Here is an 18,694-nt window from a genome sequence, read left to right on the forward strand (position 1 = left end):
AGGTCCCACCGTTGGCTGGAGTACACTTTGGTGTTCAGCAGATCACCATAGGAGAGGCAGTCAGCGGCCCACGACGACCGTTTCAGGTTCTGCTCTGCGCTGCGGGTGCTGGGCATGGCTCGGAGGTAGCTGTCTTGCATCATGAGGCCAACTTGGTCAAAATCCGTAAAGTACAGATCAGTCTTCTGGTTCAACGAGAGCTTTGACGCCATAGATTCGGTGAGAAGGGTTTTCACGGCGTCGAAAGGGGTCACCATCAGGCCTGAATCTTTGCCGGAGCTACCACGACCTCCTTTCTGCATAAATTGCATGGCGTTCAGGACTTGTCTGATGTCGAAACCAGCAGTGTTTGCCAAAGAATCCAGAGTTGCCTGAGTAACGGAGAGCTGCTCGTGCTGGGCGATGCCGCTAAGTCGACACATCATTTGTTGGGACGTAGGTCGGGAAAACCTCAAATCGTAGCACTTGGAGGCCAACGAACGCACCTTCTGAGACATGCGATCATTGCAAATACAAATTACCGGACACCTCGTGACGTCGATAAGCTTCCCCATCGCTTGTCCGCCTCCGCGGTCCCCAGCTGAGAGGCCGTCCACCTCGTCAAAGACGACGCAAACCCCCTGAAACAGCGCCTCCTTGTTGGAGCTGCTCCACCGATCCAGATTCCCTCCACCCTTTGTCATCTGACTGAGGTACTCAATGACATGCTTGCCCCTGGCGTCGGAGGCGTTGAATTCACGCACCACATACCCCAGCTCCTCAGCAACGACACGGGCGGCGGTGGTTTTGCCCACCCCTGGTGGCCCTGACAGCAGCGCAGCAGGCGAGTTCACTCTTTCGGGCTCTGGCCATGCCTGCCCAGGCATGTATTTCGGAGGCGGGGCTGGCTTCTTATGGCCTTCTAGCACGACAGTCCGCCAGTCACGAAGCCACTCGTACAATTTCTTGACGACGTGTTCGTTGCCGACGAGTTCCTGTCGCTTGCTGGGGCGGTATTTCTCAGACCAGAGGGTGCTGCTTTCGTTGCTCACCACTGGTGCCGATTCTTTGGGAGCGGCGTCCTGGGTCGATACGGCCTGGACACCTAGTCTGGTTCGGAATTCCGGCTCCGTCAGTATTTGAATGATACCCTTGGGAGCAAGCTCCATTGCTTTTCGGTACTTAGACCCCTCAGAGACTGGTTTGGGATCATCCTCCTGCAATGCGTGACCGATAATCAAGAACTCCGTCAGCCCACTGACTCCCGTCCTAAGCACCATTCCAGCTTGCTTCGCGATATCCTCTAGGACCTCTCTGGGCTCAGTGAAAACGCCGGAGAATACCACATGCGCCCCTTCCAATCCTTCCTTCTCGGATCGGCGAACTGTCCGTTTCCCGGCCCTCGGCTTGGCTTTCGCCTTTGACTGACTCTTAGGACTCTCCTTCTTGATGCTTTGACGGACCTTCTTGTCTTTCGTCGTTGGGGATTCCCGCCTCGCAGGTTTCCCAGATGAACGAGACGATTCATCAGACTCACCGAAGAGAGGCTCGGCACGCTCAACCCTACTTGAACCAGACCCATGTTCCACTGTCCTCAATCTCTTTGGGGTGTTTGCTATTGGCCGGGCTGTTCGTTTCCGTTCTTTTGTAGGAGTCGATTCAACCTTCATCTGGGAGGCTGGCGCCTGGGGCGTGTGGGCAATACGCTTCCCGACCGTTCCGGTATCAGGGCTTAGATCCGCCTTCTTGGCGAGGGGAGACGTGGGCGTCTTGCTCACTTCTACGTTTTGCGATGGAGGAGCCTCATGAGCGTCTTTCTTACACGCACGGTCCGATTTCGCGGGCTTCGCCGACTTAAAAAAATCGGCACAGACCTGCGCATTAGTATTCTTGGCCTCTGCTTGGGGTTTCACAGGCGAGGCAGGTTGGGTTCCCCAGAGGCTCACCAGCGTGGTTGTCTGCGTGACAGCGGCCTTTCTGGGCTGACGCTTCTGGGCCTCCCCAGACCTCGAATTGCCTTGCGATTTGGCCGGCTTGCCTCCCTCGCCAACAGCCGCAGAGCCGGCACTAGGCTTAGAGCGCACTCTCTTTGGGTTGACGACTTCGGAGTCGTCACTGCTACTGATGACTCTCATGCGTGGCATTGTCAAATTCAAGATTAAGCACGCACTCAGTCTTTCGGACGCATTGTTCTCGCTTGCTCTCGCACGCGCTTCTCGTATTCCTTCCGTTGGTTTTTAAAAAGCTGGTAGGGTTCTGCCTGCGCTGGGGAAAGTGGATTGGGACTGTCGAGCAGATCCTGAATTCCCAGCAGAATCTGTCTGATGGTGATGGAGGGTTTCCAGTCCTCATCCTCATTCAGAATAGAAAGACAGACTGTACCTGAAGGGTAGATATTCGGGTGAAAGAGAACCGTCGTGAACTTGCACTTCGGAGGCTTTGAAGGGTAGTCCTCTGAGAACTCAACGTGCATTTCGTACTCTCCCCCTTCCCACAGGGAACCCTTTTTACCTGGGATCTTGCACACCCATTTCAGGGGGTCTGTTCCTTTGCCATCTGCACACCTCGCGTATTTGGCGCTAAATCCTGGAGGGTGGTCCTTGCGCCACTCCTGCGTTTGTTAGGGATGCGGTACCCACCGCTCTTTCGGAAGCCAACCGCTTTCGGGCTATCGACGACATCTCCCTTTGAAAAAGCGTTTTTTGTGCATCAGATGTCATTTCAGGAGGCGGTGCGAAGTCACCACATCGAGACGGAGTGGAATCGGCTCACTCCGTTCCAACGGCACATGAAATTGTTGTTTCAAGCCAACAACGGTCAGCTTCCAGCCCCTCGAGAATGGCGGCTTCAAAAAACCGACAATGACGTCTTTCGAGAAACCTTCCAGTTCATACGCTCTCTGGAGGATGACGAGAAGAATATGGACGATGGGAATGTACGCTTAGCCAAGAAGTACTACGAACGACTATTGAAGGAGTACGCAGTCGCCGACTTGACTCGGTACAAGGAGGGTTCCATAGGGTTAAGATGGCGGACTACCCGTGAGGTTCAATGTGGAAAGGGTCAATTCGGGTGTGGTAGTCTGCACTGTGAGGAATGTCAGCATCTGCGCAGCTACGAGGTGCACTTTAGGTACAAGGAAAACGGGGTGTCGAAGGAGGCGCTTGTCAAAGTTAGACTCTGTCCGAAGTGCGCGTACAAGCTGCACTACAAAACGCTGAAAACACGAAAGCTCAAGGCGACCAAAAGAGAGTCCCGACGGGTTGAACGACATAGCAGAAAGCGCTTAAAGCGGATCGCATCTGATGATGATACCGAAGTCAAGTGTGAGGAGGCGATCAGCGATGGTGACGACATCAAGAGTGAGGAGGACATAGCAGCGACCGATAGCTCTGAGGATGGAAGAACGAAAACAGATACTGTGAGGAATTGGGACACAACTTACGAAGCACATTGAACGGGAGCTCGACTTGATCTCCTCTAAACAAATGCAACACAGAGCCACCAGAGTGCAACCAAACGAGTTCGATGACCTCCTGGTCTAGTTCTCCTTGGAGCCCTTAAAGGACCAGTACCCAGCCTTGTTGTACGCGAGCTCACGCAGGAGCCGACGGAGCTGATGGTCCGGGAGGCTGTAAGGCTTCTTGGTGTGCTTGACGAAGGTGGAGATCAACTCCTTTTTGCTGTACTTCGTATCGGGCGCGGCGCGGAAAAGCGATATGAGTATCTGTCTGTAGGTGTCTAACGCTGGCTCCCCCAGCCGTCGTACAGCCCAGAGGCCACAAGTAATCTCCTCTGCGACTGCGTTCACCACTAGCGATATGTCCTTTTCCTGCATCTCGGTGCCCAGGTCCCGAGAAACCAAAGGGCAGACCTCTTCCAGAGTTAAGCATCCATTGGCCTTGAGTACCTTCTCCACAGAGTTTCGCAGCTTCTCTAGACCTGTCGCCATGTTGAAGGCTCCAGTGGCTGTCGCGACTCTGGAGGCGGTGCCTGCTGACGCGGAGTCAGCGGTGCGTGTAGAACATAGCTTCAGCCCGTTTTTGGCCGCTTCAAGAGCGCTTTTCATGCGCTGCACGCCTTCTTGAGAGTTGAACTTGTCCCTTGCCGCAGCAGCCACCTGGGACCATCTTTCTTCCACGGCTTTGTCGTGCGGTTTCTTGAAACGCCAAGCGTTGTCACTGAAGACGGCGATTTGGGAGAGAATGAGATTGACCGCCTCCATTGACAGTTCTGAAAACATCTTGTTTGACTTGAGCTTCTCCCTCACAATGGGTTGCCCGTTGCTGAGCAGAGCCAGCATCAGGTCACGGCATCCCGCCTGATAAGCTGCGCTGGCCAGTGCGAAGTCGGATACGTGCTCTCCTCCAGGAAATGCCAGCGAGGAGTGCAGAACGAAGTTGCCAAACATCATGTCGGCTTGTCTGGAGATGGCGTCCACGAGTTTGGAATCCTCCACACTGGAAGTGAGGAGGGCCTTAAGTCCTCCGAAGGACTCCACCTGCCGAATGTTGAGGATCGTTCTGATCTGCTCGTCCAAAGAAAGCTTCATGAGCGAGAAGAATGACAGTGGCCCTGATGACACGTGCGCCTGAGCAGTCGTCGACTCACACAGCACGGAAAGGAAGGCTGCAGGGTCCGACTCGAAGTCAATGGGTGGGACTTCAGGGCAGCCCGGTTTCCTCACGATCTTGACGTAAGGTCCTCGTTCTTTGGACTCCTTTTGATCAGTGAGCATGTCCATTATCGCATCAGGTTGGTCGCTATCGGAGTTAACATCGGGATACTCTACCTCCTCAATAGGGAAGCTTGTAAACATTTCTAATACCTCGTGTGCTTCAGGTGTATCCATCTCATAATGAGCGTCGAGACGCTTCCAAGGTTCGCCATCTTGCTGTTGTTTCAGGACCCACTGATTGAGCCGGTCTCGTCGCGACACCTCGGCCACCTCGACCTCCTCCTTCGGCTGCTCTGGCTTCTTCTTATCCTTCTCTGCCTTCTGGGGCTCCTCGAGAACAGGTCGGAACTGCTGTATGTGGTCGGTGGGAGTCAGGTACAGCTTGCCGTCTCGCATGACTCCCAGCGCGTAACTCGCTTGCGACTCGAAGGCAGGGCCGAGGAAGCCGCCTTGACCCGTAACGGGGCTAAAACCCCCAGAAACTGCTTCTTGGCTGGCGAGGATGTGCGTAGGCGCTTCATCGAAGTCCAGACGTCGCGACGAATCGAAGGCGGCGGTGTCCATGTGCAGATTGTACTTCATCCTCAGCTGTTTCTGGTTCGGGCGGTATGCAATCTCTGACAGCTGACCTTGATCTCCGTAAGGTCGGTAAATTGGACGCAGCGGAAATTGCAGCAGGTACATGCTGCCATTCTCTACGCGGTTCAGATAAACGTCAATCTCTTTGACGACTGGATCATCCATCGCGAGAATAAGCGATTTGATGAAGACCCCCTCTCTCCGACGAGAGGCCATGGCCCAGGCAGGAAGCCTCTCGCTGTTGGACTCTAGATCCCTCGAGAAAGCCCTCGAAGCGGCCGATGTGAAAGATCTTCACCATCGGACAGTGTGGCACCACGTGATTTATCAACGACAAGAAGACTCATCCAAGTACCCCAACCTTCCTTTGAGGGCGCGTGCAGCCCTCTCCCGCTTCAAAATAACATCAACTGTGGCACTTCGTGAGGAATCCAAGGACAGAACCACCACCAAGCTTGTCGTGCGACTTTTTGACGGACTGGACGTGGAAACGGTAATCATGCGGTACTCTGGTTGGTCGACCGCCTGCGTGTCCAGCCAGGTGGGCTGTCGCATGGGCTGCTCTTTCTGTGCGACAGGCACATTAGGCCTAAAGAGCAGCCTGACTGAGGGCGAGATCCTGGAGCAACTGTGGCACGCCAACGGCGTTTCTCCCATCCGCAACGTTGTGTTCATGGGAATGGGCGAACCTCTGGACAACTACGATGAGGTGGTTCGTGCCGTGAATTCCATGGTCGCTAAGTTCGGTCTGTCATATGGAAGGATAACAGTCTCAACCGTGGGGGTGGTCCCCAAGATGTTGCAATTGGTTAAAGATGCGCCAGGCGTGTCGTTGGCCCTCTCTCTACACGCTCCTACGCAGGAGCTACGACGCGAGATAGTACCGTCTGCCGCTGCGTATCCCGTGTCTACGCTCCTCGATACGGCTGAGAAGTTTATTCGGCAGCAACAGTCGCTCTCTAGACGCAACGAGAAGTATCAAAGAGTTCAGATCGAGTATTGCCTGATAGCAGGAGTCAACGACCAACCTGAGACGGCCATGCAACTCGCGAACCTCCTTGAGGGCCGTGACTGGGTGATTCTGAACGTCATTCCCTACAACCCGACGCTCACTCCCGTAGCCTCTCAGCGCGGCTACTCCACTCCGTCACAAGAAGCAATCGAGGGTTTCACTGGCGTGCTGAAGGCGAGTAACGTACGGGTTTTCGTCCGCCAAGAGATGGGTCAGGACATCTCCGGAGCATGTGGCCAGTTGGTTTTGAAGCAGGCCAGGTCGAGCGTCTGGATGTACGGACTAACTGCTGTTGGCGCCTTCGCTATCTATGCTCTGTGGAGAACTCGCCGGCGAAAAATAGTGTAATTTGTCATGAGACGTCACGTGGCCACATCCAGCATTGCCGGACGGGCTGACGGTGTCTCCCTTCCGTTGCATCAGCAGTGGTTCGGGCAGCGCCGAGGCCCTCAAATGCACGATCGGAGTCCGTCGTACTCGTATAGCCCCCAAAATTACGTACATCACCCGTCGCCCGTGCGAGTTGTGTCTGCCAATCATGACCAGCGCCAATTGGGCTCGCTGGCGGAGCATCATCGAGTGCGGTCATTTCCGGATTCCAGGTCCGCACCTACACTGCCCCAACGCATGGTGAGCCCTGCGGTCCCCCGAATCCCGAACCCCATGGTGACGAGCCCCTTGATGTCAAGTCCCATCACATTTTCGGCACCGCCGCCTGAACGGACTTGGCTACGGACGGATATGAAGCCTGAGATTTGGGAACCTCGCCGAATTCCACCCCAGCAGCCATTGATCCCGTTTGCCTGGAAACAAGACAGGGCTCAGCGAACGAATTCACCGTCGAACTCCTCGAAGCCTCTGCCAAGCAGAGTCCGTCAGCTATTTGTAACACGGCAGGTGTCTGTGGAAATAAGACCAGCACAGATGAAGTCAATTTCAACTCAAGCTCCCTGGCCAAAGTCGGAGGGCTTCCTCCGAGAGGGAGTAGCATGGCGTCGTGGAGAGATTCCGTCTCAATCCATTGCTGATTCGCCTTCTCCTGCTAACTCTCCAGGCCGAAACGTGACAAGTATCGACACACTTGACGTCAGCTCGGAGGTGTTATCGGAGGTTCAGCTGCGTCCTGAGAGGCCCCGCGACAGCGACGACTCTTTGGACATTTTGACCAAATGGAAAAAAGAAGTTGAGAGGATGTATCGGAGAAGTTCTAACAGTCCACTGGATTGTTCTTCCAAAAGTCGGCCGCGGGTACAACATCCGATTTCACAGGCGCTTCTTCTCGACGCAGATGAAACTTCGAGTCGTTGCGGGGGAGAATGGGGCCCTATCGAGCTGTCTCCGGCAGGGATTCCGGAGAGTTTTAAAGCCGAAGCGTGCGATTCAGATGAAGGCTCCGCCAGACATTCCGACGTCTGTGAGAGCTCGGCGCCCGCTCTGATTATGAGTGTCAACGGGAAGCCGAAGCTGTCAGAGCGTCAGCTTGTTGTAGGTGCCTTTGACGGGGCATCCTCCACCGGAGACCCATCGACCGACGACGGTCCTTCATCAACGAAGTTACCTCCACAACGTCCACGTTCAGTTCCTTTACTCGATCTATCACGGGCACACTACGTGAAGAGCATCCTTGTGAAGCATATCGAAAAAGAGGCTCAACAATAATTCGTGTAGAGTTTTTTGGTCATTAAATTAAACTGTTTTTACGCCGGGACTTCAGAAAAACCGTTAGCCTCGGAAGGTGATACCCCGTGTCTTGACGACGACCTTCTCAGAGGCAGCTGCCACAGCGTCAGCGACCGCAATATCAAGCGGCGAGCGCACTATGACCGGTTCCTGAACGGGTAGCACGAGTCCATGGGCACAAGCAGCAATAAGAAGAATACGTCTCATCTGTATATCGCTGTTGTGATTAATTTCTTCGAGCCACCCCACATGAAGCGTTGTATGAATATTCTACCAAGGAGCGGATTTTTTTTTAGTGCACACAGAAATCATGAGTGAGCCTGTGCTCCCATCGAAGTCAGCCTGGTTCCTCCTTGCTGCCATCGCGCACGTGTTCCTTGTGATTCTGGTGTCGAGGAAAGAGATGATGGCGCCGATGGCATTCGTCGGAAGACAAGAATGGGACCCAAACTTGCAGTCCCAGATCGAGAACTTCACTGGTGGCACCATCAGCGTCTCCGCCAGCGATATTATGTCAGCCCAGCACCTAGCGCAGATGTACACGAACCTCAGCGTGCTGTGTAGTGATGGGTGGTTTGAGAGTTCCTCATGCGATCTGCAGATCACAGGGGACGGTTTCCAAGACAACCCAAAGTGGCCGCATCTTTGCGATTCGGAGGTGATAGACGAGATGATAGAGGGCACCATGGTGCCGCGGGGAGAACTACCACCCACGTATGTGGCTAAGGCAAAGTTGGCCGGAGTACCAAGTGGGAAACGAAAAGATTCACAACGCAGCTGCCAATATCGCCATCAGGCATCCCCTTTTCGACCCCTTCTACACCACGGACATCGAAAAAGGGCCCATCAGTAAGTTGGAAGCCAAGATAGACCTCCTGCTCGGCGAAACGCCTGTAGAGGTGGAACGACTGCTGTCACCTTTGCCAATCGACACGAGGGCTGGGCGCAACCACCACTACGACTTCCTCTTCCGCTGCCGCCCGAGCAAATTGACGGTCACCTTCCACATGGGAGGAGTCGATGAAGCCAACGCTCTGCATCGAAGTCGTGTGACGTTGACTGCCGCCACGAAAGCCGCCTTCTTGGGCATGTGGGACGTCAGCCTGGACCACGAAGAGGTCAACGTCGGCGTGTACCCAGCGGTGGACCTGCCCTTGGCGTTGGTACTGGCCGTGCTACTCGCCATGGGGCCAGTCTGGGATGTTTTGGCCAGTCTCACCACGTCGCCAGTCCATCTCCTGCGGTTACAGAGCCGACGGGGGTCTTTCAAATCTCATGTGTTCAACCTGTTGGACGTACGAGGTCGCCGTCAGATGAAGCCGATACCCCTGCTTCTCGAGAACCTGAGTCTGTTGTTTATGATCGCCGGTTTTAGTGTAGGGTTTCTGAAGCTGTTTCGTCCGCATCCTGAGACGTTCTTCTCAGAGGGCGCCACTCAGAGCGGCATCGAGTACATCCTCCAAAAGTACGGAACCCAGAAACCTCTGCAGATGCTGGCGCACCTTGTGGGGGAGAGCGTTACCAACGCGCCCATCCTCCATGTCTTCGCATCAGTGTTTGCTGTCGCACGCGCTGTGATGCTAGTTGCTAAGATGTCCATGGGGGTCCAGGGGATCGTGTTGGCGCTGGTGCTCTCCGCCAGTCCAATGTCGTTCTTCTGTGTCGTGTACTTCCTGGCTGTATTGGTGTTTGCGATGTTCGCTCGTGCACAACTTGGCGCGACGTTTCCCCAGTACCACAGCGTAGGCAGAGCATTCCACACGATGCTATTCTATTCCTTGGGTCTGGGCGATGATGTGAAGGCCACAGAGAATGTAAGTCGCCCGGTAGTGATCTGCTCACATCTTCCTTCCAGTTTTTCCAAATGGTGGAGAAGACCGCTGAGGAGGCAGTGGTGATTCATGTGCTCTCGTTTGTCATCCTGGTCATCCTCCTCTTTAACGTGTTTACCGGTATAGCCATGAACTGCTACTCACTCTGTATGGACATCCTCAACGAGGAGAACAGCATCGAAAGAATTGAAGCAGTCATGTGGTACAGGGCGAAGGTCGCCTTCGGGTTTGAGCACGACACTGAGGAGGAGATTAAGTTTCTCGGCGGGAAGCCTACCGGGTTCTTGTTCAGAGCGATGCCCCCCTTGGATGAGCTCATAGAGTTCGAGGACACAGAGGAGAGACCGCGACTTAAGGAGATGAAGGCAGACCTCCAGGCCGCCGTGAACTGCGTGGAGGAGCTGGAAGACTTGGTGAAGCGGGTACGTCAATAGTTAGAATCTCGTGCAGAAGAAGCGCGTGACCAGTGAAATGAAATTGTCACTGTCAGTATTGCTGGGCGTGATCTCGTCCCGTAGAGCTAACTCCGTAAGACACTTCACGGATGGACTACTACTCTCGCACGAGGAGGGTGTGCAGAGGACGCGAGAGCTAGCATCCTCTCCAGAGTCGTTCCGAAAAATGGCCTTGAAGAAATGTGTGTTGGCCATACAGGGGTTACAGACGTAGCAACGCAGATCATAGAAGAGTTGCTGGCATCGTTGGAGGAAGACTTCAGTTTGCGCCAACTTTGTAAGCCCATGGGTGTCGAGTGATCAGTTATGAAGTGCTTGGGCCCAGAACTCTGCCATATGTTTGGGAAGTACTACAACGACGTGGGAACCGAGCCCAAGTGTGATAAGCGGCCCCAATCAGACGTGGGAAGACCACTCTGTTACATGGATTGGTACCCTTAACCTTCCAGAAAGCTACCAGATAGGCCGCGTTGGGAGGATTCTTTGCGCTCCCACCCCCTAGTAGTCCGTTTCTGCCGTGCGAGCACGCGCTCGCTCGCTGCTGTGGCTGCCGACGTGGCCAGCATGGTGGTTTTCCTTTCGCTATGGTGCCGGTTGATCGCCTTAAGCCGAGTCGGGCGCAGGACCAGCTTATCGTTCATAGTGGTTTCTTGCACCAGCATCTCTGGCTGGTCGTCGGCCGAGCCGTCGATGGCCTGGAACAACACGCTGTCTTCACGGACCATCTGTGCGTCGAAGTAGTAGCGGCCACCGACAACTATTGACACCGTCTTGTTGTCCCACACGACCAACTGGGCGTTTGACTCCAGGCTGCCGTTAGGCATCACGCGGTGTCGGATGGCACTGGGTTCCAGGCTCTTCTTCGCGAACTCTGCGAATTTGGGGTGTTCTCGCGACTTGACCCTGTCTAGAAGCTGGGCCTCCTGTAAATCTGCACTCTCATGGTTGAATGGGTGTGGGTAGAACCCTAGATTCGGGCATAAGCGGGCGACTGCCATTTTGCTGGAGCGTGGAATGAACGGTGTTTTACGTATCAGGAGGGCGTTGTCTGGCTTGTCAGGAGTGGCTTCGGAGGTTTTCGCTTCCTGTTCCGGCTCATCATCCACGTCATCTCCGAAAAGATTATCGTCGTCGTCATCTCCAAACAGTGCTGCCTCTGCCTCTTTCGCCTCCTCTTCCACATTCGTCTCCTCTTCCACATTCGCTTCCTCCTCATCCTCGGTATCGTCTCGCACCAGCCGCCGGCGCTTGGAAGGTGCAGCCTCTTCGCCTTCAGTCCAGACCTGAGTCTCAGCCTGGTCGCCTTCGGTCCAGACCTGAGTCTCAGCCTGTTCGCCTTCAGCACAGACCTGAGTCTCAGCCTGTTCACCTTCAGTACAGACCTGTGTCTCAGCCACGTCAGCCAATTGAGTGGTTGCGCTGTCCATGCAGAGAATTCTGAGGTTTTTTCGCTCTGCGTGATGAGCCACAAAACACTCAAGTATCAGCCTGGACTGCTGGTGTATCCGCTGTCCATCCTGAGTCTTTTGATTTCTATCATCCTGCTGGTGTCTCATCTTCAAACTACGCCAACAACCTCAATAGCTTACCTGCCGACTGGGCCTCTCAATGCAGACCATGTCGTCTCCGCGGTGTACGTGAACCTCGAGTACTCCTTGACGCGACGTAACTTGATGGAAGCACGTTGGCGGAACAAAATTAACAATCTGGCGAGGTTCCCAGCTGTAACTGCCGAAGAGATCATCGAGGTCGGCACTCATAACAGATTTAAATCCACTGTAGGAGAAATTGCCCTTCTCACGAGCACTCTCCGCGCTTTCAGGCATTTCATCGAGACCGATCCGACTGCTCATGCACTCTTAGTCATGGATGACGACGTCACGGACAGCCTTTACGCTACATGGATATTCTCTCTGGAAGAGGTGGCTGAACTAGCGACGAAGATGGCACCGCAGTGGGGAGTTGTGAGGTTAGGATACGCCTATCGAGGTATCTATCAGGACAGGATGGCCTTCCGATTTCCCTTTATTGTCAGCAAACTCCGGCGGGTCTTTGGCTCGTTCGCCAATTTGTACTCTCGCGCATTCATTGTGAAGGCCTTGGAGTTGTACCCACTAAATCCTGATGGCTTCTTAGGAAGCGTTACGAATATTAGGGTGGACGAGTCGTTTCTGAACTATGTGCTGCAACAGTCAGGCTTGCAAGAGCTGCTGCTGTACCCTCAGATGATGCAAGTGGACCCACTGGAATGGTTGACTCAGACTGGGGTCCGGACCGCTGCGAGCTCCAGTAGTGGGAGCCTGCGAGAAGCGATAGATAGTCTAAAGTTGGACTACGGCAATGCTAGTCACCTGGCGTCCTACTCTCGGGCTCTGTCGTCTGCATCGATGTTCCACAGCATCACTCGGTCAGGAGAGCTGCTGGGCCTTGGATCAACCCGCGACGACTTGATCGCATTGGCCCACGGGTACTTGGACAAATGGCATCCTTCCTTGGTGAATGAGGTCTTCAACGTCTGGAGCGGTGACTACATGAAAGGCGGCAAGGTGCTGTCTTCATGGAGGAAGCCGTCAACGCCGTTCTATGGAGTTCCGTGATGATCCTCCCAGGTCACTGCTTGCGTTGCTTGGTTCTGCCCTGATAGCGGTCTTTCATCGCTACAACCAGGTCTTTCTTTCTACGCCTTGACAGCAGTAAATTATGCGTTCACTGTAAATACAATAGGATCGGTAGGTTCGGTCACTGTCATGGCCAACGCTGTTGACTGTTAGGGTACAGGGGCACCTGCTCAGATGGAAATTGCTTCTTGGAACTGCTCACTTGGAGGCGTCCGCGCCAACCCTCCTCAACGTACGCCGTGTCGACCTTTTCTGCGCCGCTGAGGTGCTGGGAGGCCGAAGCGTCGTCTCGCACGTATCATAGTCAGCACCGTCCTCCACAGGCACTGACGAGAGGTAGTGAGCCCGCTGTGCCAAGAAGTATGGGTCCTGGCTCATGTCGCAGGACACAGCTTCCAGGCACGATGATCGCAGAAGTAGCAGCACCGATGCCCATTCACGGCGCCGCTGCTCCAGAAGTCCCTTTATCATGGAGAGAGACAATACGGCTTGTGCCGCCCCCCCCTTGGTGGCAACACGACAGTTGCCCACGCGAATATAGAGCTGGTCGGTCTGCTTCCACCGGCCCAGGTTGGCTTCCACGATTTCCTCGGACACCCGTAACTCCATCTGCGGAGAGCTCTGCTCGAAGGCGGCCAGCGGATTGAGCAGAACGACATTTACACGTGGAAGTTTGACGTGGACTCGAACTTGTGACCTCTGAATGAGGTTGGCAAGCCGCTGGCTGAGCGCATTGCAGCGTGAGATGACTTCATCAAGGTTGCGGCTCTTTTTGGCTGGCAGCGTCCACGATTGCTTCGAAAACTCGGGAACCTTGGCTGCCGCTAAGGTTGGTGAGGGGATCTGCGTTGGGTTCAGCCTGTGAGCCCAGAACTCTTCAGTCATCAGTATGCCTGGATACCCGTGCCGCTTTCTGGAGTATATTTGATGCAGGTGACGGTAGAATGTTTGTCGGTAACGGGAATGGTACGTGGACCAAAGATTCGTGGAGCATCCAGAGAAAACGTCAGCGCCATCCAACACGAGCCGGGTTAAGGCCGCTAGCCCTGGGAAGACGGTAACCAGGGCCCCTGAGGACGGAGGCTTCGGATCTGCCAACTTCACCTCCAAAGGGTTCCTCGGGGGCCACACATCAGGTACAGTGCATGCTGACGTTCTGAACGCCATGGCTACAGCCCCAAAAGTGGTCACGTAGCTTTGCAGGCACTGCCTGATCGCATCTAACGGCTCTGGGTGACTTTGGACCTCCACAGATTGCAAGACACCTCGCAGGGTGAGGAATACTGGCAGTTTGAGGCTCAGCTCCGAACTGAGTCGACTAAGCTCACTGGAGGTGATGAATGTCAGTTCCAGCCAGCTCCAACATCCAGGAATGAACTTTGAGATCTCATTCTCCTTCACTTCGGAGTTGCTTTTACAAGAAGACACCCGCGACGTGAACAGCAGGTCATCTGTGCTTTCGGACGGTCGCACCTCTTGCATTGCCAGAACAGGGTTCCCGCCTTGCGGAGTCAAGTAGGATGCTGTTAAAGATTGGAGCACTACAGCGGCCGTCAACTTCTCGTGCATCGCGAATTCGGCTCCGAAGCTGCAAGGTGTTGGATTAATTGTGAGGTGCACTCACTCTTTAATAATAACTTCCGCCACAGGGTGGGCGTCGGCTGTCTCCAATACGATAACCACGCTTGACAGCACCACACCCAGGGTTGTCGTAAACAGGAAGCCGGGCAGTGGAAGGAGAACGCCATCTTGCAGCTGGACCAGCCACTCGGGATAGCGGCAGTTGGCAGCAATCAGGCGTTGCCAACAGGGCGCGGTCTCCTTGGTTGGTCCGGGTTTCGCGCGCGCTCTTGTCACCCAGGGCGCCGCTACAGCCTCGTTCCGCGGGGCTAGGGGATCTTTGCATACAGGGGACTCCTTTAGAAACTCAACGGTGCGAAGAGTGCTTTCACCGCTCATTCGGGACCAGGCGTCCAGAAAGTCAAACAAATCGCGAACGGGAATTCCGGCTGCACGGAAAGTCACCGCGTCGATGCCAACAGCGCTCATCAGGAGTTCCAGAGACGTGGCGTGAAGCCACAGCTTTTCTCGCTGCCGTCGCCAATACTTATACAGCTTCAACTTTTCCTTGCGAGTCGCGTGCTCGCTGGGGACTCGCCCCTGTCGCATGGACTCGGCCACGACTTTCGCGGCAACTAAGAACTCCTTCTCAGGATCGAGGTAGCAGTGCAAGGAGTTCTGCTTTCCCGCTTGGATCAGCATTGCTGTGTGGCGAGCCTCCTCCAGGGCAAGGTAGTGCCACAGCGCCAGAACCTCCACAGGCTGCCTATACAATTCGTGAAGCACAAGGCTGACTCCTGGATCAGTCGATGCCTTCAGCTGGTCGTAGCTACAGACGTAGTAACGACCTAACTCCAACTTAGGGTCTCTCTGTCCGAATGCAAGTGTCTCCATGAGTGTCAGCCCGCCGGATAGACCATCCGTGAGCGACATGAGCTCTCCGAGACCTTCGGAACTCCCGTTCTCGTCCGCAAAGGCGATCGCAGTCTCCTTGCATTCCATCCAAGTCTTGAAGTCCTTCAGGAGCCAGTCTCGAACCGTTCGGATATATCGTTTGCCGGTTAGACGGTCGTGTAGTTCCAGCGATAGTGGCGTCCTACCCAGAGCGGTTTTGCGGAGAGAACGTACCTGTTGCAAGCCAGCGTACCGCCACCAGGAAGCCATGTGCGAACGCTTCGTGGGCCTGCACATAGGTCTACGAACACGTCCCCGCTTAGTACGCTGCCATTCTGCGACGAAGGCGCTTATACGACTGACGCAGGAGAAGAGCTGCGGTAGAACATGGATACGGAGGGAGGGAATATCCATTTGCAGAAAGAAGCTCTCGCCTTTCGTTGGCTCCCCTTCAGCACCTAGATTGATCTCGAATGAGACCGGATCGATCAGGTTGAACTCTCTCGTTGTCTTGACGTCATTGGTAACAGTTTCGAGATTCAGGCTCAAGTCAACGACCTTCACAGAAGAGACAAACTGTGCTGAATAGGTAGCCAACTCAGAGACTCACCGTTGGCCTCGTTGCCGACTGCTTCTACGCCCAGTGAGTTGCTTTCCTCCGACGGCCACTTGATGCGCATCCTCTCTGAGGGACTGAGATCAACCCGTACAATATGTAGCGTGGGAGCCATATACACTCTGTCACTGTCCTCGATACGTAGCACGATATCCTCAAACGTGATAGAAAATGACGGGTCGTACTTCAAAAGGAACCCCAAGATCTCTTTGAATGCGATCTGCCGCCCATCCCGATCGTCGTCCTCGCCACCCTTAGACTCGAAATGTTTCCGCAGGAGGCGAAAATACTCTTGGAGTCGGGAATGCAAGTCCTGCAGCCTTTTTGGTATCAAGTCCTCGGGAGGAGGCGCTTGAGCTGGATGTGGAGAGGGGTTATACCTCACCGTCGGGCTCCAGCACCAGGAAGAGCTGCTTAACGCGTACATGAGTGGTGCCTCTGGTGAAGATCAGGTTCACCGAGATCTTATCAACCGACCCCGTTTTCAACCGATAAGGAATTCCAGCTTCCCACAAAGCTAAAGAAACCGTCTTGCAGTTAAATTGGATGTTGCTGATCTCCGCGTTGTCAAGGAAGCCACCGATCTTGAACGAGGTCGGAAGATCTAGGAAGAAATCCGATAGCTTTTCGCTCAGCTTGCGGAGCGACCATTTCAACAGGTTTCGGTTTAGATTGGAGAGCAGGGAGCTCAACGGCATTCGAATTATGGAGTTTTCGGAACGGGACCGTCCCTGTGCTGCTCAACTGTGAAGACCCAAGGGGGATAAATTGCGGAAATCCAAGCATGGCCGACTCCGTGACCAAGGAGGATCTGAAAGAAGCTTATGACTTGGGACGCCAGAAAGGCGGCGAGCTCACGCTGGAGTCCATGATCGAGCACTCGGATGGGAGGTGGAACAAGCCTAAAGTCGTTCGCATACTGAACTCCCTTGTTCAGGAGCGTTTGGTCGGCACTCCAAAGAAGAGGTAAGGTGTTCGGTTTTAGAGGAATTTCCTTGGGTCGCATTTATGTCGTTGCAGATCTCAGGGAGGTATTGCAGCGGCAGTCCGCCCTCAGGAGGTTGTATCAGCTGTGCGCAAACTGGCGGATGACGAACATAAGGTGTACTGCGTGGTGGAGGAGGCTGGAAGTCGAGGAGTCTGGTCCCGTGACATCGCACGTAACGCAAGCGTTGCCACTATGAATGCCGTCAAAATTACCAAGACGCTAAAAAGCCTTGAAGATCGGAAGATCATCAAGCAGATCAAAAACATCCACTCCAAGGCACGCAAGACCTACGTGCTTGCATATTTGGAGGCAGATAAGGAGGTAGTTGGTGGCGCCTTCTACGCGAACGGAGAGTTCGACCTGGACCTGGTTCAACGAATCAGGAGTCAGATTTTGCTGATGCTCAGATCTGGCAACACTTGTAACCTTCAAGAACTCCAAAACTACCTAAAGTCTACAGGCGTCGCCGGGGACATGAACAAGGAAGATCTCCAAACGGTGCTACGAACGCTAGTTTTGGAGCAGGTGGTTCAGGTGAACATGGCGCCGTCCAACAGCGAACTTGTCTTTTCCGTGGCCCAGTGGGGGCTCACGGATATCGAGGATACTCTAGACACATCTCCATGCTTCAGCTGTCCTATCAAGTCCAATTGCATTCGAGGTCTCGTGGAACCCTCAATGTTGGCTCGCCCCAACGCCATGGTGGTGCCTCCCGGGCTCATATCACCTGTGAGCTGCGAGTACCTCGACATGGTAAGATCCTGTTTCAATATCGCTCACGTTCTGCCAGTGGCTCGGGTTTGCGCCGACCAGCTCACAAACCGAGGAGCCTCAAAGCAAAAGGCATAAAGCAATCTAAACCTTCTCGGACAAGAAGGCCATCTCCTGACTGAGCCGTTGGTCCCTCAAGTTCTGTAGTGCCAAAGTCAGTTCGTCGTGGCGTCCTAGCATGCTTTGCAGGCGTGACCTCTGCTTTAAGATCACCAACAGCAACGGGATGTATAACAGGTGCAGGAATGGCAGGTAGCGCTCAATTCCTAAACAGAATCCTTCGTACTTCAACTGGCATCTGCATGTGAACGTATCCTCCACGGTGAACATCATCACTACGCCGTCCGCCACTTGGGTGCAGCAGTTGAACACTGAGACGCCAGCCGCGACCCCGACTCCGGAAAGCAGTTGCTTGGTTTTCTTCTGATCAAATTGTCTCTGAGGAGTGAGCATGAAGGAGGTTAGGGCGAGGAAGATGTCGCAGAGCAGGCCTCGGATAAAAGGGCTCAAAAGACACACTGACAGGTAAAGTAAGCAAACAGGAATCTCGAATGTGGCTTGGGCTATTGTATAAATGCGGAGAACGTGCAACGCCAGCAATAGTTGCGTCTCCAGCTGCTCCATTTCCTCAACTACACTTTCTTCCTTAACCTTTTGGTCTCGGCCCCATTGAACAGCGCGGTTGAGGATCGCACCATCTCTGGCATCCTTCTGGAAAGCGCGAGTCGCTAGTGACCTCGGGGGATCCTTCCGCTTCGCCTTTTTGGGAGAGGATCCAACGAAGTCGGAAAACGACCGCTCCAGAGATGCACTGGGAGTGTTGTTTTCCTGGACGGCTTCCCAGAAGGACTCCTTCATTGGTGTCGTCCCAAGAACCGAGCTCGGAGTGTTCACAGCGGAGCTCACCTGATGTGAAGGCGTTGACGCCCGTATTGGTGGTGGCGTGGAAAACCTCACGGGGGGAGGAGTCGGCATCCGACGAGGCGGGGCGCGGGGCATCGGGCTTTGGGTAGTCGAGCGGGGGGTGGGTAT

The 18,694-nt window shown here is 54.4% G+C and overlaps 11 protein-coding genes across 20 annotated transcripts; 5 read left to right on the top strand and 6 right to left on the bottom strand.

The window, feature by feature from the left end:
* On the bottom strand, window positions 1–2,123 carry KVP17_003697 (uncharacterized protein; the record flags this gene model as incomplete). 2 transcript variants are annotated; one of them, XM_068521285.1, is made up of 1 exon in its annotated part: window positions 1–2,123. In XM_068521285.1, a coding segment is annotated over one exon (2,123 nt), but the record flags the coding sequence as incomplete, so codon positions are not given. The 2 variants fall into 2 exon arrangements, with proteins under 2 accessions (XP_068374251.1, XP_068374250.1); XM_068521284.1 differs by having other exon boundaries at window positions 10–2,123.
* A 26-nt stretch (window positions 2,124–2,149) lies between these two features.
* On the bottom strand, window positions 2,150–2,452 carry KVP17_003703 (uncharacterized protein; the record flags this gene model as incomplete). The annotated part of the gene is made up of 1 exon (XM_068521299.1): window positions 2,150–2,452. One exon carries the CDS (start codon window positions 2,450–2,452, stop codon window positions 2,150–2,152), a length of 303 nt encoding a protein of 100 aa, XP_068374264.1.
* Window positions 2,453–2,605: 153 nt separating this feature from the next.
* On the top strand, window positions 2,606–3,436 carry KVP17_003706 (uncharacterized protein; the record flags this gene model as incomplete). 2 transcript variants are annotated; one of them, XM_068521303.1, is made up of 1 exon in its annotated part: window positions 2,606–3,436. In XM_068521303.1, the coding sequence occupies one exon, from the start codon at window positions 2,606–2,608 to the stop codon at window positions 3,434–3,436; it is 831 nt and encodes a 276-aa protein (XP_068374268.1). The 2 variants fall into 2 exon arrangements, with proteins under 2 accessions (XP_068374268.1, XP_068374267.1); XM_068521302.1 differs by having other exon boundaries at window positions 2,693–3,436.
* An 84-nt stretch (window positions 3,437–3,520) lies between these two features.
* On the bottom strand, window positions 3,521–5,401 carry KVP17_003700 (uncharacterized protein; the record flags this gene model as incomplete). 2 transcript variants are annotated; one of them, XM_068521290.1, is made up of 1 exon in its annotated part: window positions 3,521–5,401. In XM_068521290.1, the coding sequence occupies one exon, from the start codon at window positions 5,399–5,401 to the stop codon at window positions 3,521–3,523; it is 1,881 nt and encodes a 626-aa protein (XP_068374255.1). The 2 variants fall into 2 exon arrangements, with proteins under 2 accessions (XP_068374255.1, XP_068374256.1); XM_068521291.1 differs by having other exon boundaries at window positions 3,521–5,341.
* Window positions 5,402–5,420: 19 nt separating this feature from the next.
* Window positions 5,421–6,596, top strand: KVP17_003704 (uncharacterized protein; the record flags this gene model as incomplete). The annotated part of the gene is made up of 1 exon (XM_068521300.1): window positions 5,421–6,596. The coding sequence occupies one exon, from the start codon at window positions 5,421–5,423 to the stop codon at window positions 6,594–6,596; it is 1,176 nt and encodes a 391-aa protein (XP_068374265.1).
* A 1,642-nt stretch (window positions 6,597–8,238) lies between these two features.
* KVP17_003702 (uncharacterized protein) lies at window positions 8,239–10,429 on the top strand (the record flags this gene model as incomplete). Of its 3 annotated transcripts, XM_068521296.1 has the most annotated exons (4): window positions 8,239–8,677; window positions 8,706–9,742; window positions 9,784–10,182; window positions 10,211–10,429. In XM_068521296.1, 4 exons carry the CDS (start codon window positions 8,239–8,241, stop codon window positions 10,427–10,429), a joined length of 2,094 nt encoding a protein of 697 aa, XP_068374261.1. The 3 variants fall into 3 exon arrangements, with proteins under 3 accessions (XP_068374261.1, XP_068374262.1, XP_068374263.1); XM_068521297.1 differs by lacking the exon at window positions 10,211–10,429 and having other exon boundaries at window positions 9,784–10,194; XM_068521298.1 differs by lacking the exons at window positions 8,239–8,677; window positions 8,706–9,742; window positions 9,784–10,182 and having other exon boundaries at window positions 10,232–10,429.
* A 223-nt stretch (window positions 10,430–10,652) lies between these two features.
* Window positions 10,653–11,642, bottom strand: KVP17_003705 (uncharacterized protein; the record flags this gene model as incomplete). Its single annotated transcript, XM_068521301.1, has 1 exon — window positions 10,653–11,642. The coding sequence occupies one exon, from the start codon at window positions 11,640–11,642 to the stop codon at window positions 10,653–10,655; it is 990 nt and encodes a 329-aa protein (XP_068374266.1).
* A 33-nt stretch (window positions 11,643–11,675) lies between these two features.
* KVP17_003698 (uncharacterized protein) lies at window positions 11,676–12,812 on the top strand (the record flags this gene model as incomplete). Of its 2 annotated transcripts, none has more annotated exons than XM_068521288.1 (1): window positions 11,676–12,812. In XM_068521288.1, one exon carries the CDS (start codon window positions 11,676–11,678, stop codon window positions 12,810–12,812), a length of 1,137 nt encoding a protein of 378 aa, XP_068374253.1. The 2 variants fall into 2 exon arrangements, with proteins under 2 accessions (XP_068374253.1, XP_068374252.1); XM_068521287.1 differs by having other exon boundaries at window positions 11,889–12,812.
* A 219-nt stretch (window positions 12,813–13,031) lies between these two features.
* On the bottom strand, window positions 13,032–16,601 carry KVP17_003701 (uncharacterized protein; the record flags this gene model as incomplete). Of its 4 annotated transcripts, XM_068521293.1 has the most annotated exons (4): window positions 13,032–14,421; window positions 14,458–15,868; window positions 15,898–16,260; window positions 16,289–16,601. In XM_068521293.1, the coding sequence occupies 4 exons, from the start codon at window positions 16,599–16,601 to the stop codon at window positions 13,032–13,034; spliced, it is 3,477 nt and encodes a 1,158-aa protein (XP_068374258.1). The 4 variants fall into 4 exon arrangements, with proteins under 4 accessions (XP_068374258.1, XP_068374257.1, XP_068374260.1 ...); XM_068521294.1 differs by lacking the exon at window positions 13,032–14,421 and having other exon boundaries at window positions 15,848–16,260; XM_068521292.1 differs by lacking the exons at window positions 14,458–15,868; window positions 15,898–16,260; window positions 16,289–16,601 and having other exon boundaries at window positions 13,032–14,402.
* Window positions 16,602–16,687: 86 nt separating this feature from the next.
* On the top strand, window positions 16,688–17,740 carry KVP17_003699 (uncharacterized protein; the record flags this gene model as incomplete). Its single annotated transcript, XM_068521289.1, has 2 exons — window positions 16,688–16,869; window positions 16,924–17,740. 2 exons carry the CDS (start codon window positions 16,688–16,690, stop codon window positions 17,738–17,740), a joined length of 999 nt encoding a protein of 332 aa, XP_068374254.1.
* Window positions 17,741–17,746: 6 nt separating this feature from the next.
* Window positions 17,747–18,520, bottom strand: KVP17_003707 (uncharacterized protein; the record flags this gene model as incomplete). Its single annotated transcript, XM_068521304.1, has 1 exon — window positions 17,747–18,520. One exon carries the CDS (start codon window positions 18,518–18,520, stop codon window positions 17,747–17,749), a length of 774 nt encoding a protein of 257 aa, XP_068374269.1.
* Between the last annotated feature and the right edge of the window lie 174 nt (window positions 18,521–18,694).

The sequence above is a fragment of a genome, assembly GCF_019968985.1.
Source record: "MAG: Porospora cf. gigantea B chromosome Unknown PgB_NODE_426_length_18694_cov_120.296, whole genome shotgun sequence".
NCBI lineage: Eukaryota > Apicomplexa > Conoidasida > Eugregarinorida > Porosporidae > Porospora > Porospora cf. gigantea B.